At 55.0% G+C, this 25,376-nt stretch overlaps 1 protein-coding gene and 1 long non-coding RNA gene across 2 annotated transcripts in view; both read right to left on the bottom strand.

The window, feature by feature from the left end:
- LOC122389744 (protein bric-a-brac 1-like) overlaps positions 1–25,376 on the bottom strand; it is a gene marked incomplete at its 3' end in the record, with an annotated part of 47,661 nt that overhangs the window by 7,764 nt on the left and 14,521 nt on the right. Inside the window, exons 3-5 of the mRNA XM_043382068.1 lie at positions 19,172–19,360; positions 8,546–8,815; positions 6,529–6,814 (exon numbers count right to left, since the gene is read on the bottom strand). Coding sequence (XP_043238003.1) covers positions 6,529–6,814; positions 8,546–8,815; positions 19,172–19,360 — 745 coding nt within the window. The remainder of the gene's footprint in view (positions 1–6,528; positions 6,815–8,545; positions 8,816–19,171; positions 19,361–25,376) is intronic.
- LOC122389742 lies at positions 282–3,258 on the bottom strand. Its single transcript, XR_006258020.1, has 3 exons — positions 3,130–3,258; positions 2,067–2,140; positions 282–1,153 (listed from the first exon to the last, which is right to left on the bottom strand). It is a non-coding gene; the product is annotated as an uncharacterized LOC122389742 (long non-coding RNA).

The raw sequence follows: 25,376 nt of genomic DNA, 5'->3' as shown, positions 1-25,376 counted from the left end.
CCGCCGCCTCCTTCACTGGTATGTGGCAGGGACGAAAGCTTCGTATTGATATACCGGGGTGCAACTCAAGCAGCATATCACCTATCAAACAACCTTCGGTTATGAAGTGAATGAAAACTAAATATTATGTATAACTGTGATCTGCGCTGCGGTGTTTCAAAAGTGGAGGAAGTACGGGGAGCTGGACCCGGACTCGATGAGCCCTCTACTACGGATCTGGGTCTTCGCAGCTGATCGTCTGTGAATGAGAGATCATATGATACCAATGCATACCGAACGGATCAAAAACAGTGCCATTATATATTTGCAATTCTACAGCTTTACGTAAGCCCATCCTAGTGAATGCATTAATACGCGTTGATTTGACAACTGACATCCGGTTGAAGGCGTTTTTTTTCGGCCAACAGCCGGCCAGCAGTTGTTGCAGGCCGGCCTCGTTGGGAAGCAGGTTCATTTTCCGACAGCCACTGCGTGCGGAAGCACTCTCTGATGGCGCGGACGGCGCGCGCCGGCTCCTGTTTCTGTAACGTGTAGAGGCGGGTGTCGAGCAGCTGGGCGCGTAGCGGGCGGTCCTCGAGCACGCGGAACGCGGCCGGCTGGCGCGGGTACAGGCGCTCCCTAAACACTGTAGGCCCGAGTGGTGGCAGAGTCGAGCGTCGCGGCGCGGCAGAGCGCGCGGCGCGGCCGCCGTCTGTTCCAGCTCGGCGTCGGCGCGCCCCTCGGCGAACAGCAGGTGCAGCTGACGGTCGGCCAGGCAGAAGCCGCTGATGCCAGGTGTGCTGACGTCGCCGGGCTGGCGCGGCGCGGCGCCCTCGGCCGCCGCCGGGCTGGGCGGCTCGTTGAGCTGCTGGATGAGCTGCAGCACGCCGCTGCGCTGCAGGCCGCGCTGCGAGACGACGGCCAGCAGGCGGCCGTAGGCGCAGCGCGCCGGCGCCGGCCGCGGCAGCAGGTCCAGCGGCACGGCCAGCGACACGGAGACGGACAGCTGCGCCGCCGACTGCAGCAGCTGCAGCGGCCCGAACGGCGGCGGACACGTGCCGCGCTCAATGTCGGCCGCCGGAGAGGCAGCCGGTCCGGCCGGCACCGCTGTCAGCGGCACCTCCACACTGAGCAGACGCACGCCGCGCGTCAGGGCAGAGACGTCCACCACCACCTGCCGCGCACACAGAGGGCCGACAGTGGTGACAGCGCGCGGCGGGTCAGACCTCACAGTGGGGATAGCGGCAGCGGGTCAGACACCCTTATAGAACAGCACGGGGCGGAGCCGACAAAAGAGGACGAGGAGACGGTCATACAGCCGACTGAGGTCCGGGCACCGACTGACTCAAAGTGCTGAACATGTCACACATTTCTAAATGGCTTCTGTAGGACGGAATAGTGTCTCTTCCTTCCAAGGCTTACTTGCAGAATAATATGGAAAGACACAATTTTACAAGTTGTGTTTTTATGACATAAGTTCTTTATAACATTTCAACACGCAAACATCATACCTTGACAATTGTTCACGATGAAGATCATGCAGGAACATTTCATATTTAGTCACCCTTGATTATTTTGTTGATAGTGATGCGAAAGGCAAATTACCAAAGTATATATTTGCAATTATTTGAGTTAATAATTTCAACTTTTTTTGTGTTGAAAATTGACTTTTGAAACAATAAAGGCAAATGAATTATCAGTGTCTGGAAAGGTGCAATGCTGTAAGCTTCTTATTACATTCTAATTTATATCTAAAGCTTTGTGATATCCAAACTCTCAGAAATAACCAAGGACGTAACCAAGGAGGGGGGAGGGGCACGGGAGCCATGCCCTCGTGCCCCTTCCCCCCTCGGTGATGGCGATTTTTTTTAAAATAAAAACAGCTGTGACACCCCCCCAAAATAGTGGGCCTAATCAGAGCAATTTTCCTTTTTTGGAGGGGGTACAACACTAGGCCACAACCTGTGACCCCCCCCCCCCTGAGCAAAATCCTGGCTACGTGCCTGGAAATGTTGGACGCAAGAGCCAAGTTGCTACGCGCCCTAACCCATAACAACAACAACATCCTATCCTTTGATGCCACTTACCAGCAGCTTTGCGCACTACCAAACAGCCACCTTTGGGCCTTTGTTGTTCTTGTTTTGGGCATTGTCAGTGGTAACTGGAAATAATCAGACATGATGGTCAGAGTAGGGAATGTGACTACAACAAAAATCATTTCATTCCTATAAAATAGACATGATTTAATAGAAGACCTTCTTCTTAAGAAAGTGTGTCATGGATACCAGCTAATCTGTATGGTATTTATCTCCAGTATTATCATATAGGTATAACAATTATCACCACCCGCCACCATTGAATGTAGGTTTTAGGTTGTAGGTTGTAGGTGGTAGGTTGGGTATCGGTAAAGCTGGTGTCACCGTCAGCGCTAACCGGTAAATGTGTAGATAAAAGGAATCTTAAAAACAATCTAACCTAACCGAACCTTACCTACTGACCTGCAACCTACCTACCCACAACCTACCAAACTAATATACGCTGACAGTGATGCCAGCTTTACCAATGCCGTACGTTGTAGGTTGTAGGTAAGGCTAGGTCAGGTAAGATTATGTTTCATTATATATTTACTGAGAAGACGGCTGAATGCTCTTGAGACGTGGCTATACATTTACATTTTGTAAGTAATTTTCAGGTTTCAATGAATATTTCCTAGTGGAATGTTTTGAAAACCATTCTAAATGATGACCTTTAGCATTCCATAGTACTTTAAAGCTAATTAACCACATCGCCAATGCTAGGTCACGTTGCATGCGCCATGCCTACTTCCACCGGCAGCTCCATGGGATATATGATAGGCAGGGGTAAATGGAATATTTTTTATTAATATTCTTGAAGAAAATTATAGGCATGAAAAGAAGATGATCTGCCTTTGAGATTGATATGTGATGCCTACTTTGGAGGAACATAATCATAATAATTACACAATCATAAAAAATGCAATGTAACCAAACAGCCGCTTATGCCGCAAAATGAGAATCAAGCCAATCACTGAGGACAAACAATTTCAAACCACCAAAACTATATTCTTGCTATTCACCAATAATCCTAAAATAGCGTTCCATGGCCATTATATCCATCTTTCACCCTTACCTTCGACAGATAACTAGCGCCACGGGCAGACACACGGGGCGACAAGTTGTTTACAACCGCTACAGTCCGACGAGTCTATCCTCCTCAAGGCTGATTGGCTTGAGTGTGACGTCATCGCTATGACATCATACAGTAGCTGCGGTAGAGAGTATAAACATAGTACCAATATGTTAAATAGTTTGAAATACTTTTTAGCGAATTATGCACTTCTGGCACCGGCTTTGAAAAGAAAATGGAAAATAATAATGTCAAAATAAAAACCAACGATATCTTCATATTTCAAGAAGGTGGCACTTTTCCTTTAATGTGTTTAACATGGACGTGTTTCCTTCTTTCAATTCAAACCTGAAAGAGAGAGAGAGAGAGAGAGAGAGAGAGAGAGAGAGAGAGAGAGAGAGAGAGAGAGAGAGAGAGAGGGAGGGAGGGAGGGAGAGAGAGAGAGAGAGAGAGAGAGGGAGGGAGAGAGAGAGGGAGAGAGAGAGAGAGAGAGAGAGAGAGAGAGAGAGAGAGAGAGAGAGAGAGAGAGAGAGAGAGAGAGAGAGAGAGAGAGAGAGAGAGAGAGAGAGAGAGAGAGAGAGAGAGAGATCCAGCTGTGACATACCCCTACCAGTACCACTAGCACGAAGTGGATGACCTCTCGGTATACTACGGTATACTAATACGGCAAGCGGCGACCCCGCCGACCCCGCCAGCCTATTGTATAATACATAGTGTCCGGGAGGGGGACGGACGACAGCCTTTTGTCCTAGACGAGAGATCGGACATCGGGACAGTCGGGAGACACGGCAATGGTGAATGTTGAATAGGACAAGAGAGGCAGTGGTTGAGAGTCACTAACCAGGCAAACGACCGGTTCGCGCTGTGGAAAGGAAGTTAAGGTGGCAAAGACAGAACAGTAGGTATTTGGCAGTTGTGGGCTAGACGGCCTTGTGAGGCGCCATTCTGCTACGTCTATCAATGAGAGTCGTCAATGTTTGACATTAAACAGAGCCAGTCAAACACCAGATCGACCGTCAGCTGACGTCTCAACTCTCAACGAGACAGTTTCAACGTCTGGTAGTATTCCGGACCCTCAAAGACCCGAAAAGAGAATCGACAAGCCCTATCGGTAACGGCGTTTTCCGTTCAACATGTCTTTCCGACAAATACAGTCACCACTGCCACTGACAGAACCGCCATTGTCTACCCGTCGTGGCTCATAGTTCGCTCACGCTTGTCCACTGGCAACTCCTGGCAACAATACCCTATGGCGGGCCCATTGGTAGTACACTGCCAGCGTTGCAGTCATTGCAAACAATGTCTGCCCGGCGAGCACGTGTAGTTTTGATAGCAATCGGCTGGACACAGTCCTCTATGCTGATAGCGATCACTAAACCGACGTGACCTTCAATGCAGCTATGCTACTAACCGCGTAGGACTCGGCTATGCGACTCCGTAAGCAGGTTCCCGCGTCACTGAGCCGTCAACATACTGCATATCCTACATCGTGTGCCAATGCTAGAGGTGGCTGAAGGCTCCTCTCGCAGAACTTTACATAAACTCCTGCGCATTGAAGCCGGATCACGCGCACAGGATATCAGCGATGGGTATCAGCTGAACCAGTTTCACACTAAACTAGCGTTACGAGTTGCTAGAAAGCAAGCATCCAAGTGAATCTATCAAATAGATGCCGTCGTTGAGTCCCATCGGTTTTCAAACATAGCTCCATGCCTTTCGATCATAAATCGCACTCTCTGTCTACCAGATTTGAGGATAACTTCTCTCTGTCTTCTCTCGCCTGTCAAACACCATGATCAGCGGGGCTCGGGACTGTCAAATCTCTGCAGTATGCCGATAATCGCTGTGGGTGAGATCATCCAACGACACCGACATTGTCTTCAACTAAGCCTCGGCACAGCTCGCGCACCTAATCCCGTATTATACACGCTAAATTTCATTCATTCATTAGCAAAAGTTCTTGCATGTATAATTACCAGCGAGTGCGCAGGTTCCGGGAAATGTATTATCTGGTCGTGCATCGTTTCACTTGCGGACATTTCAGAAATGTGGGTACATTTATAGCCTGCGTTGCAGGCCGGTTTGAGCTCAGCTGTCAGGTCTTTAGCCTCGGACGAGGCACGGCAGGGGATACGATTTTCTACCTTTCCCATCATGGTCTTTACCAAGCAATGACAACCTATCTGACCCGAGCTTCTCTGAGCAGTCTTCGAGTACCCGGGGAGATCCATCAGCTCGCCTTCACCAACTATATGGCGGAAAACACCGGTTTACTCCCGCTCGGCCTAAGACCATATCTCTCTCCTCTCGAAGGCGCCTTTTGGTGACTCCCCACCGAATGTCCATGCCCATGTCTGGACTCCATGACCTCGAGTATCGTCCCACCGACCGGCCTGACGCGGCGGACGAACGAAGCCGATTGCGGTTACACCTAACCACAGTCCCGCCGATGGCATCGTCCAGTAATGGCCACCAATCGGCCACTGCAGAGATAACATTTTAACGAGCGGCGGCGCTCTCTCACGGGGACGCGCGGCCAATTTCCACACACCGCACACACAGCGACTGTCAAAAAGGCGACGGCCCTGTTGGACGGGTCGTGATGGCGGACTGCGCGCTGACGAACCGTGCAAAGCCTCTGCTGCCTAAACGGGAATGAATTGCTGCTATCTGATGGATGGACACGCTGGAATTTTGTCCAGTGTGCATGGTGCAGCACTAGGGCTGAGGTTTAGGTGCGGGCCGGACAGGTATGGGACGCTCCTATCATCGCGGGGGAGGGGGCGTGAGAGCGGGCGGAAGGACGTCATCCCTAGGAATAAATGCATGCAACTGCTGACGTTCGGATGTTACCTTCGTCATATACTGTGATCGTTAGAGGGAAAAGCTAACGACGGATGATCTTATGTACACGAATAACATGGATTGATAGAGAAACATCTCACAGTCAAACAAGCATTCATACAGTTATGCATACCATAAAACGTCAGCCACCGCAGTCATCCTAATTGCATCTCCGTCTTATTACAGACAGAACGATCCTCTCTAATCTCCAAAATCGCTTATTAGGCTCAGCTCGTCTGTGGCTGCCACACATCAGTGTGATACCCTTGGCAGTAGACTTCGGCGGGCAGTAGGCTTAAGACTCTGAACCGCGGATCAGTGGTCTGCTGTGAGCTCCACTGTCTGATCAAATTACTACGGAACGAATTGGAGGGACGTGGATAGGCTGATTAATGAACTCAATGCACCAATGGGTAGTTTCACTCGAATCACTGGATTACATCCGCAACGATGGAAGCGGATGTCTTGCTCTCCTCACTACTTTCACCCTTATCTACCTCCATCCCTTCCCTCCTCTCCACCTCTCCTATCCCCGTCCCTCGCCCCTCAATCTCTCACCCTGCTCGCCAGCGTCGCCCGCCTGTCGCGCCTGGCTGGTCGGCGGCTGCTGCTGCTGTCCCTGTCCTTGCTGGGACTGCTGGGACAGCTGGGACAGCTGGGACAGCGGCCCGCTGACAGACAGCGCCGCTGCCGAGCTGGTCGACTCGTGTCGGCTCCGTTTTCCGCCCGGAGGAGAGGCGGGCGCGGGACAGAACGGCGCGTCGGGGTTCGGCGCCGGCAGAGAGAGAGGCTCGGCGCCCGTGGACAGACCCCGGAACAGACTCTCCGGGGGCGACGGCATGCTCTGTGGGACAGGGCAGGAGGGTCAGGTCAAACAAAGAGGCATAAGACGGCGAAGAGAAATATACAGCATACACAAAACAGCTGGCTAGTAACCATAGTCAAGAATAGGGCCAAGCTGGAATGATGATGTATAACATTTTCCAATGCTCCTACGCGCTAGCAAAGACGGTGCGAAAGTGATTCGGGGCTATATTCTCACGAAAACAGCGTCTTTGGGTGAGGTGACAGCCCGATGAGGTATAACACGCGACAAGCGAATAACATGACATGGCGGCGGCGGGGAGGCGGACGGCAACGCGTGTGTCGCTGCAGACAGACCAGGCAGAAATGGGACACAGCGTTATCGCGGGCGCGCGTCCCCTAGCCTAAGTCACGTGACCGCGACGGACGTCTTGGCTGCGCAGCGGCCGCGCGCTGGTTCATTGCCCCTAGAGGGCCAAACAGAGAAGTCATGGTACCACAAAATTTTTCGCTCGTATACGATTGGAAAAAGCTCCTAGCTGCGCTAAACGCCGATTTACCTAGTGCCCCGTAAGTGTTTTCTGGGTCACACAACATGAGCTGCATGCCTCCTACATTCCTGGAGCTAACGGAGCGCATAAGGCGCTTGAGGAAAACAAACACACCATCCGTCTAGACTGGACAGCCGGCGGCAGGGGACTGCTGCGAAACAGGCCACTTGACTTTAGCAATCGGTCATCATTCCATCACTCAGGCGTCGGTCACCGCTGGTTGGTTACATAACAATGCGTCTTTCGCACCCCTCTTCATACAGCCCCCCCCCCCCCCCCGGATGACATCACAGGTAAGGAATCGGCTCGGACAGAAGCGTCTACGTGTCGCGGTCCCCACGGCTGCCCCCACACACACACACCCGGTAAATCCGGCACCGGCAAGTAAAACCGGGAGCCAGGCCAGCCGCCAGCCAGACTGCCAGGAAAGAATGAGGCGGAACGACCAGCGGTCGTCCAGTCCGCCGCGATTATAAACCGATTAAACGGCCGACCAATTACGGAAACGGCCCCGGCGCCATGCACGGAGCCATCGGCAAAAATCGCCCCGCCGTCCGCCGACTGGTAATTCTTTTATACGCCGGAATCATCCCATATTCAGGGGTGGCAAATAGAGCGAGTCCGCCATGTTCTCCGACTCAAAGTGAGAATGTCTGCAGCACGGGAAAATAAAAGGCAGAATACCAGCTCGACTGTTATAAGCCGCTCATTCGCAGCAAAGCCGCGTGACATTTCAAATATGCTACGGCAACTGTGCACTTACAGTAGTCATACTATAGCACCGGATTTGAACCTCACAAATGTCATACGAATGAAAACTGTCCCACTACTAAGCAGCGCACATTCCCAGAATCATCCGTTTTGACGAGGGCATTGACTTTTCGACACCGCGCGGTCCCAACCTGTCGTCTCTGCAGAATGAACTCGTATGACTCGTCGCTCATTTAGCGCTGTCAAACGCTCACCATCAAATTCCACAGCCACGGGTTTTGCATGCCGTAAGTTCGGAGCTCTACGCTTGATATACATAGCTCTGCGAGGACCTCAATGTAGCTCCATGATTATTTTAGCTCATGATCTTCATGATCTCCATGTTATCGTCTGCCCCTCCCCAAGTGGCGCCATCTGTCGGTCATAATTGATCGCTTGGCCCACCAGGATCAGACTCCCTGACCCACGACCCAGCCTTCCCCGCCTCCGGCAGTGACCACTGTCCGTACCTGCGAGGCGGACCGTTTGCGCTGCGGGGCCCCGATGTGAATCTTGCGCCGGCCCTCAGGTCCGTGGCGGGCCGGCAGCGGCGCGCCGGTGGCGCCGCCAGCCGGCCGCCGCAGGAACTTGTGCGGGGACGGTCGGATCTCGTTGAGCCGCCGCTCGGTGGAGAGGGACGAGGGAGTGGTGGGCGACGACGACTGGTCGCCGCCCCCGCCCCCACCGCCGCCCCCGCCCGCCCGCTCGGCGCTCACCTCGCACAGACCCTTGATCTGAAGCTGTGAACAGAAGGGTGCGATATGTCAGCGCATGGATCGACGAAGCACTGGTTAGTCGTAAGATATGACAGGGCACGCTGCAAGTCATGAAGAACTATGAACCCGATATCATCGAGCCTTGCAATCATTGAGGGTTAGCAGTGGAGGACAAGGCGTCAATCTACCTTTCATGAGACCCGATATTCAGCCGAGCTGAAATAACGACTATGCGGTCAGGACAAAAACGCACCCACACCCAAGACACCATACGGTCTCCACACATTGTCCAAACGTGTCATTTGGAAGTCATTCCGCTCAAAGCTTGGGGCAATTTCAATTGAAGACACAAATAATGAAACAAACTAACCGAGACAGTACGGTATTGTGTCCGGAAAACGACCATCCAAACACGTCGTCACGTCCACAATCGAGTGTCATTATCATAACTGGCTCTACCGGTCGTTCTCATCGCCACCATTGCATGGTGTCACCGACGAAATGAACTGCCCTGTTGTTCTTCTCTTTCGTTTTACATTTGACAGCCACGCGTGATCTATCGCAGTACTGGTCATGCCCCGTGAGCCTGGACCAGCTCTTGTGTTAGTTTCTCGTCTCAAGTTCTAATTGCCTACAATTTGTCACTCGCGCTATCGCTTCACACTTGACGGCTGTTCGTGCTCGCCGCCGCCGTATCGTATAACCGAACGTGCCGCGCGAGCCTGCTCTGGCTCTTCTCACAGGTTTCTCGTTTCATATTCTAATTGCTTTTAGATGTACGACTGATTGTTCTTTGTGCCCGCGGCGGCTCCTCGAGTCGCTGCGGGCAGTCTCCACTTGAACGCCACCGAGTACAGTCCTCGGTGGCGGTGCGCGGCTCCACCGGCGCCCCGATGTGCGCCGGTGTCAGTGAAGTGACGGAATCGTGCACCGCGCACGATTCCGACGGCACCCCCAGCGGGCTGCCAGAGTGAACGGCATCCCTAGTGGATTGCCGCAGTGAACAGGCACCCCCAGCGGGTTGCTAAAGTGAACGGGCACCCCCAGTGGGCTGCCAAAGTGAACGCCGCTGAGCGCGTAGCTCAGTGGCAGTGCGCGATTTCGCCGGCGCCCCGACGCGCGCCGGCGTATTGCGAGTGAATCCGACGGCGCCCCCGTCCGCGGCGGCGCCGGTGTGTCCGCCTCGGCGGACAACAGTGACCATCGATAGTGCTAGTGCGTTTTCTGGTCTACCTGTCTACTCTGCGTTCTTCAATTTCACCCTCGTCTACCGTTCAACATCATCTATCGTCCGGAATTCTTCAATATATTCTTCAAAAGTCACCTACGTTTTTCCTCCGCTACAATAAATGTCCCGGCCTCCACCAGAGGCACGACAAGGTCGGCGACATTTAATGGTCCTCCGGGCCGGATCAGGCCAGAAGAAATCAGAAGCGGAGGAAACTTCATCGAAAATGGAAAAACAAGAACAGAAAAAGAAAACGTAGCGTGAAGGCGCTATCGGCGTAGGTCAGAAAATGAAAGAAACAGAAGAAATCATGGAGACTTCGACGCTGCAGCGGCCGCGCCCTGACTCGCGGCGGAGTCACGGCTCAGCCCGCCGCGCGGCGTCTCAGGTGAGCTGCAGTGAATCTGTCTCCCGCGCCGCTGCTGAAGCTCGCCTCACAGCGCGCAAGAAAGCTCTGTATGTGAAACAGTTGGAGAGACGACTGGAGATGAAGCGCCGACATGATGAGTTGAAGAGGCAGACGCTACAAGGGTTATGGCGTCTGGAGAGGGAGCTGAGAAGACTGGATGATGAAATAAGAATACAGCGCGGACTACAGCAAATCACAGAGGTGAGCTGCAGTTCGTCTGTCTCCCGCGCCGCTGCTGAGGCTCGGCTCACAGCGCATATGAAAGCTCTGACTGTGAAGCAGTTGGAGAAACGACTGGAGATAGAGAATCAAGAAGCGGAGTTGAAGCGTCAGGAAGATGAAATGAAAAGACAAATTGAACTACAAATCGCCAAAGACGAAGCGGAACAAGTTGCGCTGGAGGCACAATGGCGACAGCAGATGAATGATCGTCGAAACGCCGGCAGAAGGGACGACTTCATGAAAGCTGAACGGGAGGGACAGCGAACGGTAGTGACGAGACTCCCGCAACCTCTGCTATCACTCCACCGCCCTCTCCAAGCTAGCCCCGTCCCAGCTAGCCCTCAGATAAGCAGACCATCTTGGATCGACGAGTTACCCAAAGATAAGATACCGGCGTCAGAAAGTGTCCAGAATTTGAAAGTTACGGACAGCCAGAAAGTGACAACCAGATGGATCTCCATCGCTACTGCCCAGGTACTTGGCATCTCATTCGACAACCAGCTACCCGCTGGGCCAGACCTGCTGAACTTGGAAAAAGAACTCGCTAGCAACAAGAACCTGAAAGAGGCGACTCAAGAATCCTGCTCGAAAGAAGGACGCCTCCAAAAACTGAACCCAGGTGAAACAGCTGAGGCAGCAAATTCCCTGCAGCATCCCTCAGCCAGAAAACCGAGCGAAGACCCGGAAATCCAGGTGATCTCCGACGCTGGTGCCCAGGTGCTTGGCGCCTTGTGCAGCAATCGACCACCCGCTGAGTCAGACATGCGGAAAGGTCAAACTGACGTCCCGCAACGATTCCGTGAAAGGGCTGTGGCCTCCGTAGCGGATATCCAGGAGACGGGTGATCAGAAACAGTTCATCCGACAAGAAAGAACGGCTCAAAACTGCCTCCTGCCGGACCTGAACGCCGGAGAAGAATCAGACCAGAACGAGAAGGAAGAAGCCGTCTTCAAAACCGAATCGTGGCTGGCGTCCGTTGACCTTGTGCCGCAGAAAACAGTCACCGATCATTATGTAGATGCAGAAGTCAAACTGAAGACAGAGACCACGGAAGCGCGACACAGCAGTGTCTGTATGGACGACGTCCATCAACCAGAACGAACCGTGTCAGAGGCCGCCAGAGCAGTAAGAAGAGATTGTCCCGATCTGCTCACAAAGGAAGACTTCCGGCACGAAAACCAGATGAACAACACGAGTGAAGTGCAAAGCAGCACACCATATGTGAGAAAAGCACACCCCGATGCGGACTACGATGACACCTATCTCCCTGCCGAAGGAGCTCTGGGTGCTGTCTGGGACGAAGAGCGAGACTCGCCGAGTGCCCAGTTCCGAGACAGTAAGAAGCAGACGACCAGACGAGGAGCGCTCAGGAGAACTGCGGTTATCTTCGACCCCGTGAGGATCGCCGCTCCGTATCGGATCACGGTGCAGATCCTCAAGGAGAAACTCTGGATGCTACGACACATCCGGAGCCGTTGGAAGAAAGAAAAAATCCCAAAACCTGGCACATCGAAAGGACTCTGGTCCCTGGTTCGAGAACAGAGCCCCTGCCAGGACCGGACGGACGAGTGCGCGCTGTACGACTCGTCACAGCGAATGGAGCGACCCACACACGGCCGGTCACCGTGGTCGTTGTCCTAGAAGAAGCAGTTCAGCTGTAGTGAACGGGTTTGTCGCCACATCATTCCCACATCCTGTCAGCTGTAGTTCGACCGTGCTCCTACTGACCCACTGAGCCTGGCCTTTAGACCATTTCTGAAACTTCATCTCACCCTCCGTCCCGTGGAGCAGACACCAAACTCGCCGAGATTTATGTCTTTTCCTGTGTCCCCCTCTAGCCCGGCTCGCCACATGGACCGCTTTCCCCTCCCCCGTCCGCGCAGCCGGCCACTAGGCGCGCGTGACATCTGGAGGTGGGGGAGCTCAGCTGAGTGGCGCGTGCCGCGCTGCCGGTTGACACTGACCTTGAGTACCGAGGGAAACTGAGGCGACGAAGGACCCTGCTGACCTACTGAGAGCAGCGACCGATCAGCTGACTGCTGCAAGGACAACACATCAGCTGCTCTGGTGAACAACAACCGAAACCGGCAACCGCCGTGTGAACACTCGCGTTGCGTTTCTGGTGTAGCCGAACACTGCGCACCGGAGACTGGCGTCAGAAGTGACGAAGTGACGCGACCAGTGAACTAATGTGCAGATGACCAGGGACGAGGTCTAGCGCAATGAACGATTGTGAAGGTGCCGAAAGTGTTTGCATTCGTTATGATTTAGTACTAAGTGATATAGGTAGTGTACCATAAATCTGTATAGGTGCTTGTGTAGTTTAGGAAGAACTCGCGAGAACCTGCGTAGCGAAGTCGTGAATCTCGTGGATGTACAGAATGTTCCGTCGGTGTTCAGTGGTTGTGTGATCTCCCGTCTTAAGTCGATCACAGGGGAGGAGTGTGTCACCGACGAAATGAACTGCCCTGTTGTTCTTCTCTTTCGTTTTACATTTGACAGCCACGCGTGATCTATCGCAGTACTGGTCATGCCCCGTGAGCCTGGACCAGCTCTTGTGTTAGTTTCTCGTCTCAAGTTCTAATTGCCTACAATTTGTCACTCGCGCTATCGCTTCACACTTGACGGCTGTTCGTGCTCGCCGCCGCCGTATCGTATAACCGAACGTGCCGCGCGAGCCTGCTCTGGCTCTTCTCACAGGTTTCTCGTTTCATATTCTAATTGCTTTTAGATGTACGACTGATTGTTCTTTGTGCCCGCGGCGGCTCCTCGAGTCGCTGCGGGCAGTCTCCACTTGAACGCCACCGAGTACAGTCCTCGGTGGCGGTGCGCGGCTCCACCGGCGCCCCGATGTGCGCCGGTGTCAGTGAAGTGACGGAATCGTGCACCGCGCACGATTCCGACGGCACCCCCAGCGGGCTGCCAGAGTGAACGGCATCCCTAGTGGATTGCCGCAGTGAACAGGCACCCCCAGCGGGTTGCTAAAGTGAACGGGCACCCCCAGTGGGCTGCCAAAGTGAACGCCGCTGAGCGCGTAGCTCAGTGGCAGTGCGCGATTTCGCCGGCGCCCCGACGCGCGCCGGCGTATTGCGAGTGAATCCGACGGCGCCCCCGTCCGCGGCGGCGCCGGTGTGTCCGCCTCGGCGGACAACAGTGACCATCGATAGTGCTAGTGCGTTTTCTGGTCTACCTGTCTACTCTGCGTTCTTCAATTTCACCCTCGTCTACCGTTCAACATCATCTATCGTCCGGAATTCTTCAATATATTCTTCAAAAGTCACCTACGTTTTTCCTCCGCTACAATAAATGTCCCGGCCTCCACCAGAGGCACGACAAGGTCGGCGACACATGGCGTTCGGTCGGAGAGAGCGGGGAGCGGCAGGGAGAGAGTCGGAGAGCGGCACAGTGAGAGCCAGGAGTGTGAAACCCTTCCTCTGCGGCCGCCGCAACTCCCACGGCGGAGCGGGAGAAACTGCGGTACGGGCGTAGGACACGCCCGGTGGATAGCAATATCAACGGAGGGAGCAGGGCGAGAGTGGAGGCAATGGGTACAGCAAGCCTGCAGGAACTAATCGAAGGTGCGGGCCTACCAGCGTCAGTCCTAGACTAGGAGTGACGCAAGTCCTAGGAAAGTCCAGGGAAGACAGACATTTCCGCCTATCGCATAGACAGACCAGTAGCATCAAATCGGACGTATGCGGTCATCAGAAGAGCCCTCTCGAAATGTCAAATCAACGAACGGAGAGGCCAATTCGTATCGAGCGGTCTGCTCCGGCAGGCGGTGATTGCTATGGACATTGAATAGCTCGCGGAAGCAACTGCTGTAACGCAGAGTGGCTGCGTGGAATGGCAATGACCCGGAACTGGTGGGTAGCGGCTGAGAGTTCAGACAAAAGCGCCAGCTCTGATATTCGAGGCAACAAAGTAGGTGAGCCGTGAGGAGGAAAAGACTGAGGACAGATGGAGGGAAAACGCAGCAGGCGGGAGGAGGGAGGGCAGGCTAGGAACAGGCGAATAATAGAAGCAGACAATCCGTGGAGAGGTGGTCAAGGACGAAGATTGATAAACAAACGACAGACAGGCGGAGGCTTGGAACACGATTACTAAAAATAGTAAGCGCAGAGTACGAGCGGCGACAGGTGCCCCAGTGGGATCGGTCGCGGCGCCCCTGATAGGTGTTTGGAGAGGAGCCAACTGTGCCAGCGGGCCGGCCGACCCTTCCTCCTCCTCCTGCGCTGCCGCTCCGCAAGGGCGCACAAACATACCCCACTGCAGCCCTGCGTTTTCACTGTGCCTGCGGTCATAGCCGGAATATAGAGCAAAGCAAGGAGTCGACAGGTAAAGCCTCGCTAAACACGGAACCGACGGATAAAGCCGACACCTAGTTCCTGGCACAAAACCCATTAATTGGACCATGTCATCCTTACCGACACACAATAAAAAAAATCTTGCCAGCTCGTCAAAATGAAGCGAGCAGCATAGGGCACAGAAATAATAACTGATCCGACTGGCTATGCTGCTATTTTGACGCACCTTTCTGAGTAGCATACTTCACAAATCGGTCGTTTCCCGGGCGGTTCGAAGTTCAGTGACTGCATAACTGGCCTCTCCAGGAATAAACTAGTCAGACTGGATCAACTATCTGGCAACGTAGAGTGCATACTTGCATACTCTTGACGGGTGCGTACGCCAGGAACCCTGACTGATCAAAGTCGCCTCGGCAGTTGCAGGCAGCTTAGTGGATGTATTGAGAATTTTGGTCACTGTGACCTGTCCCGACCGGAGCCATACTGTGCCGCGTCGGTTCATTAGCTCTCCCGTCAGTCTCATTATCTAATGACAGACAGTTTGCCCTCCCGTCTACAGACAGGCCGAAGGGCCGAACGAGAGAAAGCCGGGCTATGACTGGAGCCGACCGAGAGTGGATAGGAGAGCATGGATTGGAGTCACGATACCAAGCAGCTGGAACGAGAGCGGGGTCATTGGAGTTGTGAAAGAAAGCAGCTTGATAGCTGAGAGGGAATGAGAGCGCAGATAACTGAGGAAGAACACGCGCCGTCAGTTTGTTTTCTTAAAAGGATTCTTTGTCAACATTTACGAGTTTGAATAGATCCTACGCAATTTCCCGGTCAATGACATTAATCCCTATCCCCAAAACATGCTCTTAACGGTACAAATACCCGCTCGCCTATCAAAGCAATCATAACAGATTGGTGTGCCAGATTATATTCAAATTATGCAAAGCATGTGTAAACAGTACAACTTGCAAAAACACAGCGCGGCTCTCCACTTTTTTCAGGCCACTCAAGTGCCGATCTCCGTCTATTTTCACACGCCGCTAATTTCATGCTAGAATATTCGTATCCCTAATCCCACGGCCGACCGCTGCTTTCAACAACACGGGTACACACTGACACCAACAAAGATAGACTAGGAGAGAGCAGAGGGGAGAGAGAGGAGCGGCGGACAAGGCCATTCGACCGGCATGGAGAGAGGGGAGAGAGAGAGAGAGTGAGGACGGTGGGAACTGGCGGCAGCCATTGTCTCTCTCAGATCCGGCAAACAATGAGAAAGCCGCCGCTGAGAGAAGGGTGGAGAGCCAGGCGGTGCGGTTAACTGCTGTCTGCCTCGGAGAGCCGGCAGACGGGATGCTGAGACCCCGGTACGGCGGATAGCAGTAATTCAACAATGAGTTGTCCATCACCGGCAGAGCTACGAACTAACGATACTGACTGGGAGTTTAACATTTCCGGAAGATATCAAACACCCCACACTGTCTTCTGTTTTCTTGAGGTACCGATTCAAATACCGATTCTAAAATGACAAATGTTACCGGACAGACTCGTGTGACCTGATCCAACTATGATCCACCGATCGCTCCACACGGATCACACCGCTGATCCTCTGATCCCCACAGGCGCGGACGGAGGAGGCCCATCCGCCCGGCCATCCGGCGGCCGGCAGCTCGGCTCGATAAGCCGCAGACAGCCGGGCAGCAATATAACTGGCTTCCATCTGACGCCGCCGGAGCTCCATCACAGTTGGCCCAATACTGGCCCGGTCAGAGACGGACATCCCTCACAAAATCCCGGCCAGAACCGGCGCGGCACGGCGCCGAGCGTGGTCATTTCGACCGACACCGGCTGGACACACCGCTCTTAGCTCACGGAACTCACGTAACTCGCGTACCTCACGTACTAAGCTACGCTTCAGCTCGACTCAGCCCGACGCTTTGTTGCGCGCTTCTCTCTGTTCGCAGTCCTCATCCATGACCTCAATTCTCTGTCTGGTCAACCTCCCCCAACCCTCCCCATCCCTTGCCACCGCCCGGAATGCAAAAACAACTCACGAGCCGGCAGCGGCGACTGTCCGAGGGACGGCGAACGGGGACCATGGGCGCCTCCGGGCACCGGTGTTTGGACATCCCGCACTGCACAAAGGTCACCGTGGTGGCGCCGGGAGCCAGACGACAAACAGGCAGCAATGAACGGGGTCACAGGAGGGCGTGGGTGGCGGGGCGGCGCTCCCGTGGAATTATAATGTCGCCTGGAGCCGTCCGGAGGGCAGTGGAGCGTCAGTCAAGCGCTGCAGTTTGGTCCGAGTTTGCCCTTGTCTCAACAGCATCTCCGAGTCTCATTGTCCCCGGCCGGGATTGGCTGTCAAGAGTCTGTTCAACTCTGGGGGGTTATCAGAGCTACTTTTTGACTAGTCATCGCTTTCCCGACATGCGACCGTCAGTCGGTCATGACACCTGTCCTGCAAGTTCTGTCAGCTATGTTCGGTGTCAGTCAGCGGCTGTCAGCGCTCCTCGTCAGCACTCAGAGGCCGTCAGCGATCCTCGTCAGCACCCAGCGCCCGTCAGCGCTCCAGCCAGCAGACAGGAGGCAGGCCCGCGAGGCACACACACAGACGGGCGGAGCCGTGCCGGCTCGTTGATCTGCTGAGTGGCTGGTCTGTCGCCGCCGGCAGGTAACCGCGGCGCCGCTGACCTCTCGGCACCGCCCATCCGCGCCTCTCTCTCTCTCTCTCTCTCTTCTCTCTCTCTCTCTCTCTCTCTCTCTCTCTCTCTCTCTCTCTCTCTCTCTCTCTCTCTCTCTCTCTCTCTCTCTCTCTCTCTCTCTCTTTCTCTCTCTCTCTCTTTTTCTCCTCCCTCTCTCTCTCTGCTCTGTTCCGCTCCGCCGTCTCGGAGGCCATGCATTATGCTAATCAGCGCGGCAATCTGGGCCATCGAGCCAGCTGTCTGGCGAGTGTGGAGTGTCGACTGACACCGCCTAGTGGCGTGTCACGGGACACAGCACGGTGTCAGACGTGTCAGGAGACTAGCGCCGGTGTCAGGAGTCGAGCACGGTGTCAGACCGAGACCGGATGTGTCAGGAGACGGGCACGGTGATAGACCGTGGCTCGATGCAGGAACACATTAGCTGCACTATCAGAAACCTAACCCGGCCGTGGTGACGGACCAAGTCCACCAACCGATGACACACGCCATCCAGCCCGTCACCGTCGGTCGTCAACGGCCACTCATGACCCGTGGACAGTCCTCGTCTCGACACTTCCGGCCGGCGGACAGGCTGCTAATCACATAATCCAGGCAAGCTCAGGCCTCCGGTTAGGGTATCCAATCAACCATGGCCATCATGACTATCAACGATCGGCCATAAGCACAGCGTTTGATGCGTGCAGACCTGGTGAGCACTGAGCAGTGCACCGCCGGAACCGTCCGTCAGATGCCTTCACTGGCTCACTGAAATCTCCCGTCAGTTGCAGACCTGTGAGTCTGCACGGCAGAGAGAGAGTTGCCGGGTGGGCAGTTTGCAGACTGCTGCGTCATGTGATGCCGTGCACGCAAATACTCGCCGGCTGAAGGTTACTTGATGCAGGGCGGGTGTCAATGACCCTCCATATGCAGTTTATTCTACGGCGAATAGACGCCATCAAACTCCTCAAATCAGCATAAACATTGCCCAGGGATCCTACAAGCTCAACAGAATTTTACAGCCATGCGCATTGCGAATCGCAACTCGTAGCCAGCTAGCCTCCCAATGGCAAAGCCGACGCCACCGGCCATTCCACCTGTTGAAACGTCTTGCCATGCTGGCGAGCAGTTGAAGCAGATTGTACCAGCACCTCACCTGACCCCGCGAGGTCAACAGTATTGCGGCGGTCGGTTGGCTGATAATTGTCGGCAGACAGCAGTTTCACCATCAGCTTCTGGTCTGTCAGTACCGCCTAGGGTGGGAAGGCGTCTCTACAAAACCCACCCAGTCTCTACATATCCAGTATCCATCCTTTGTCACTGATGAGCGGGTCAACCACCTTTCCATGCAAAGCTGCCACTTTTAGCATCTCGTCAGCCTTTTCCAGCATGTTGGCCAGCCATCCTGGCCTGTACCAGGCTAGCCAGCATGTTGTCTAGCGAACATGATGTCCTCCTCACCTTGCTAATACGCATTAGCAAGGTGCAAGGTTCATATTCAGTGTTCATGTTCAGCAGGTTGTCCCGCATGTTTATCTCGCTCACCTGGTCGGCGGTCTGCAGCAGGTTGTCCAGCTGCTCCTGCGCCACGTCGATCTCGCCCTTGTAGACGAACTCGATGACGTGCCGCAGGTCCGAGTAGCGCACGTCCCGCGGGAGGATGATGATCGGATGCTTACACGGGTTGTTCAGCAGCAGAGACTGAAAGTACGGCGAGCACGCGGACAACACCACCTGCCGAACAGAGGAGCGTAACGTTAGAGTTTGATGTCTGAATGTTAGTGATACATGATAAAACGCACTATGACTAGCCACACACAATCATAATCGGGGCTTGGTAATTGGTGAATTATATAAGATATTGGGTACCGCAAATATTTCAGATGTAATGGCCTTTTGATTTTTACCGTATGTATTGAGCACAGCTTTGAACAAATTATGTGATAGTGAAAATGTCAAATTTCAGCTTGTAGGTATGCGAGGACAAAAAGGTAACTAACTATAGGTAGAGTTTTATTTAGCTCTGAAAGAATTCGATCCCAATGCACCCGTGCCTTCGATAAGATAGGTCGCTCCGAAGTACAGTCGGAGCAAAGAAATAACATCGGTAGGATGTGACGAGAAAGCTGCAAGATGCTACATCCAATTTGCTCGCGACAGAAACCAAGGTAACATGGAGCCCACATGAGGCCAAATCAGCTCGACTATTACCCGAAAATACAGAACAACCGTCCCATGACTACAAACGCAGCCAAACGGGCTCCGAATCTCGGCAGCGAATTTCTCGCCATGCCGACTGGCAATAGCCGGATCTGGTGACCGTTCCCATTCCGCGGCGCGTTTCACGCGTCCTGCTTCTGCCTGCTTGAAATGTATGACATTCTCATGCCCTGCGGCCGGCGTGTCGGCGGCGGCAGCGGGGCTGCGCCCGCGCCCCGTACCCGGCAAGGAAGGGAGAACAAGGAGAGCCATGCACGCCGGCCGGCTCCGCTTAGCATAACCTGCTGGGTGCAGGCGGCGGCGCTGCATACATTGTGCGCGCCGCTCCGTTCGCCGGGACCGGTTCCCGGAAAACTATGCGCTGCGCCGCCCGGCTGCCTGACAGGCGGGCTGCGGCCTTTTCGGGGCCGGCCCGGTCATGCGAGCCGCCGCTGAGCCCCGGCGCGCTCTGGGCCGGTCTGACGGACAAGGCGGACAGGAGGGCGGTTCGGAGCAGGAACGCGGCACGCGCGCCGGCCGTTCACCACATACTGATACGTGCACAAGGCGCGCGCCAGAGGGCATCCGCCTCCTCTGGGGTCCGGTCAGGAGCATGGAATGCATATGGGAGAGGGAGAACCAGCCGGCAGAACAAAGAAAACAAGAGACAGAGAGAATGCGGAGAATAAAATCAATCAATGCCGATGTCATCCACCATTTGTCCTAGCGAGTCGAAGACAATCCAGCGTTCATGGCAATCTTGACTTTGAGACTGCATGAAAGCCTGCAACAATCATCTGACTAGCGTCATAGGCCGGGTCAGCCAGCCACCGTGGCGCGCTGTGGCACAGTTCCTCCCTCTCCATTGTCTCGACACGCAGCCAGCCGGAGGCCGAGCAGCTCGGCTCGGTCCAACGTAAATACGGGGTCAGCGGCCGGGCGGAGAGGGCTGTCGGCGCCGCTACCGACTCACCATGTACCCGATAAAACCGCGGGTGCACTGCAACGACTGCAAATGCGGCGGAGGTAACAACGACAGCGGTAGCGCCGGGCTTCCATGAGCTGCCACCATCGTCAACTCCGATACGCGCTCATTCATCAGTGCGTGGAGCGGGTGCGGTATTCGCCACCCGGGAACGGGGTCAGCGGCGGCGGCCCAGCGGCTCCGAGCGCCAATTAGCTACCGAGCCACCGAAGCTCGCCGTGGCCGTGGTTTGACGCCGCCGCCGCCGCCGCGGCCAGCCGATGCGTACCCATTCATTGCCGAGGCGGCGCGTTGAAACTGGTTCACCTTCGACAGCACGGCGGCCGCCCGGCTGTTTCCATAGCCACATGACGGCGGCGGGTAGGTATCGTGCAGCGTCGCCCGAACCGTGCAGGCACATGTTGCTCGGTCTGTCTACCGGCTGCCGTGCCGTGTGGGCGGTGTGGCCATAGCGCGTACGGCCGGCTCTGCCGACTCCCACAGGGCCCGTTCAGGCTCCCTGGGTGTGATTCTGTGATACATGCACACTCGGGCCGCTCAGTAGAGGCGCCGCTCGACGGAGCGGGACACCGCAGCCGTCAGCCGCGCGCGGCGGGCGCCTCTCACGGCCACAGCTACTGCACAGCGCCTCCACCGTGCCGGTTCGGCGGACGGCATCTAAAATTAGGCACCGCCGCGCGCTGCCGCCGGTCATGGCACGCAGTCGAAGCGAGCGGAGGCGTAGGGAGGGAGGGAGGGTAGGATGGGAGGGCAGTCATGGCAGCCGTCATTGATCGGCGCCGCGGAGGCGGCAACAGGTCGGCGCTGCCTGAGGAGCCCACAAAGCCAGTCGCCGGACGCATTATGCACGGCCCGTGACGGCTGATCGGCCGGCTCGACCGGCGCCCGGCCGCCGCCGCCGCCGCCGCGTGCTCCACTCTCGCCCGATCAATACAGAGAGCTCCGTTCTCGCGCTCGGCTGCATGACGGCACATGGCTGGCCGTTTGGTCCGCCAAGGTCGGGACGGCCCGACCGCTGCGGCACGGCGCGCATCTCTGCAACCGGAGCCGATGGCTCGCGCCCGCCCGACGAAACAATGGGTCGACACAGGAGCCGGTACAAAGGTAGCCGTGGCGTCTGCCGGCTCGACGGCAGCGGCTGGGCCGGGCCGGGGCGGGGGCGGGGGCGGGGGCGGGGGCGGCGCCTCCCATGGCCGATACATCGGCCGACGGCGGCAGCGGCGGCATTGATCAGAACGCTGCAACAATGGCTGCCGCACGCGCTGGCGGGCGAAGATCAGCGCGCGCGCAGCTTCAGTGGCGAGACGGCAGCGCCGGGCGGGGCCGCGCCACAGCAGCCAATACGACGAACATGGGCCGCGCCCGCGACTCTCAGCTACCGGTATATTGGGAACGACCGGATAAAGCCCCAGACTGCAAACGGGGAGGGGCGGGGTGGCCGGAGAGGCGCCGAGACAGCCGCGCCGATGAGGCTCAAGACGAGAGACAGAGGGACAGAGTCTCGTGTGACCGAGCGGGTGGGAGGGACCCAGGTGGCGGCCGGTCCACAGAGACCGATAAGAGACGGACATGAGCGAAGCATGGCGCGCCGGCTGACGTCTGCAGACAGACAGAAGAGAGCCGACGATAGCACGAGCAACGGCCGCCGATAGAACGAGGCAACAGCAGGCGGCGCCGGCGCCGGCCGCGGCGACGGACTCGGGTTCAGGGTACAAGTACCTACACAAAGCCTGACCACTCGGCGCCGAGAGCGGCGGGCGAAAGGGAAAACCTGCAAAATGCCCGTGCAGGCAGCACAACAGAGTGGCCAGAGCCGGCGCAAAAAGCGGCGGTGAAGGTTAGCAGGCGCAGAACAACGTGTGAAACTCGCACTAAGCCGGGCTGTACGAGAAAAATGACACGGCCACCGGCCTCCATCACTGGACGGCGTCTGTGCGCAGGATAACAGCCGGCCAGACGGTGGTCGGTTCTCCCAACTGACGTTCTCTTATGATCGGCCATCCACAGCAGTGGCTCGGCTGACGTTCACAAATACCAACAATGAATCGGGGCCGGCGCCGCGGCTAAACCGGCCCCCGGGGCGCCATCACTCACCACCGCCCAGGCAGTGTCAGATCGTCACACACTGGCCATAAAGCGGCATTAGTTTGACGTGTGCGTCTTTACGAGGCGCCGCCCCGCCGACCGACGAGGTGCCGGTGTCGGCCGGCGCACAGTGGGCCGATATGCCATTCTAGCGCGACAGGGCCTGAATCTTCGAACGGAACCCTTGGTTTTTTGCGAGTAATTCACGTAAAAAGCGGCCGATCGCAACGAAACTTTCAGTACCCTCGCGATAACTACTTTTACAGCTAAGCTGAAAATTTCATGACCCTGACCTTCATGATCTTTGACCTGTGACCTTCTTTCGAGACCATGTTTGGCCGGAATCGCGATTCAGCGTATGTCGGCTCGCATTAGCCGCGGGTTTGCAGTCTTTTCTTGGTTTAAAGCGTTCAAACATGGGATATTATGTTGCTCCCATGCATTAGAATGGGTGTCAAGGTCACCAGAAGGTCAGGTAAGGTCATTGACCTTTGATGACCTTGGTTCACTTTTTCGAGTTTTACATGTTTCTAGGCTAGTTTTTGGAGCTGAATTCGAATCTAGCAACCATTTGAACATTTACTATGTAGCTTTGGTGCCTTCGTAACATGTTACAAAGCTGTCAGAGGCGGTTGCCACCTACTGCAAATACCCGGCAAAACCCTTACTAGTTGACCTGACCTGACCTGACCCGACCTGGCCTAAATGTATGAAGACATCATCTATGACCGTAAATAATATTATATTCGTGATCAGCACCCAAAAAAACCCATAGCAGCCACCCTTTACGACGTTTTAACAGATCCCGATTTTCCCGACTTTTGGGTCATTGACCTGACCTGGAAGGTCAATCGATGACCTAGGACCTTACAATTGGGTATCATCAGCTTCCTCTTGTCACGGGCAACACGCTCGTCTTTTCCGCGAAGCTCTAGCCCGATCAGGGGCGAAACGGCGGGGGGTCCAACGGACCCCTTCTATACGTTCGCGGCTGGAAAAACACCACTAGGGGCGAGGGTTAAGCCAAATCTGAGGGCTTATTTCAGAAAGACCGCTAAAAGAGCAATTGAATGCACTTTTCCGCAACGATGTAGCTCTATTGGTCCCCGATGTAAGAGCCGGTTTTCGATAAATGTTGATAAATGCAACATTCTACCTTTGATGACCTCTGGTGGCGTGACCTTTGACCTGACCTAGAAATGACTAATTACTCCATCTGGAATTTCGGGCGCTCTTTCGAATGCCACTTACTACGTGTCGCTATGTGGCCCAAGAGCCGAGTTAGAAGGGGAGTGTTCAATCAACACCTCCCGGCCCGGCGCGTTTGACGCCGAGCACCGGTCCGGCGCGGGTTGATGTTTGGCTGCTACATCCAAAGTCGCAAAAAGTCGCAAAAAATGACTGTCGGATCTTGTAGTGCAATGAATCATTGACATGTAGCGAGATTTTCGAAGCGGTACTCTGCGGTACTTTTTTTAAAAGTCTATTTGTGTGTGACATCAATTATGTGAAATTATATTTTCGTCTTTAAATCTTTGCGGTGCCAATACATCATAACCAAGTAAGAGTTCGCCATTTTCATGTGGTTAGGTGTGTTCTGCAGACCCGGAGCTATCGTTTGATGTATATAAATGTGGAATTCCTCCTCAAATTGTGATTGTTTTCGTGGATCAAAGATACGTTGTCGAAGAGTGCGGGGGACGAGTTCGGTCCAAACGATTCCGAAGTTCGTGTTTAAGCTGAGTTTTCGCCATGAAATAGCCATTGTGTTGGAAAACAAAGACCACAGCAATGTAGTATGATCATTTTTGAACAAATTGGTATAGGTTTCATTGCACATCCACAAAGTTCGATTTTTTTACCCATGTCGTGCTAGACCTGGCGATCGGCCCTGTGTGCGGCGGCGCTCCGGACTAATCACGGCACACCTGTGGCGCGAGCCGTCGGTCGGCAGTGGATCGACTGCGACCGGTAGTGGACCGGAGACCTTGATGAGCCCGGCTGACCCACTGTGGGGTGGCGAACCGCCCACCCGGTCGGCGAGATGTCATTTATCATAATCTGCATAGCGCCCGGCGCGGGACGGCAGCCACTCCTCGACTGTCGACGGGGTGGGGTTACATATCCGATAGGCATTTTGCAACTCTTTGCATGGCGAGTCGGTGAGACCACATGATCAATGGATTAGTTCTCAGCCACTTCCTTCCAGCCAGAATGCATAGACAATGGATCCAACAGTGTCTGTCCAAAGTCCAAACCAGTATGTCTTCAGTGGCAAGCCCGCATTTCCGCGCATCTATCTTTGCTTTCATTTCACACTTCCACTTTCGAGGCTCCTTCCGCTCAGTTCGTTGCTCCACTCCCAATCCACTCTACGTCACCGACTGTCGAACCTCGCTGCCTGCCAGAAGCAGAGCGTCGGTCGGTCCTCTTCCAGTGACACCCCCCCCCCCTCTGGACCGGGGGGAGGTGACGGTCCGG

The sequence above is a fragment of the Amphibalanus amphitrite genome, unplaced genomic scaffold, assembly GCF_019059575.1.
Source record: "Amphibalanus amphitrite isolate SeventyFive unplaced genomic scaffold, NRLGWU_Aamphi_draft 000369F_arrow, whole genome shotgun sequence".
NCBI classification, from domain to species: Eukaryota; Metazoa; Arthropoda; class Thecostraca; order Balanomorpha; family Balanidae; genus Amphibalanus; species Amphibalanus amphitrite.
Note: the sequence above shows the minus strand (reverse complement) of the source record. Positions and strands in the feature narration are given on the sequence as shown.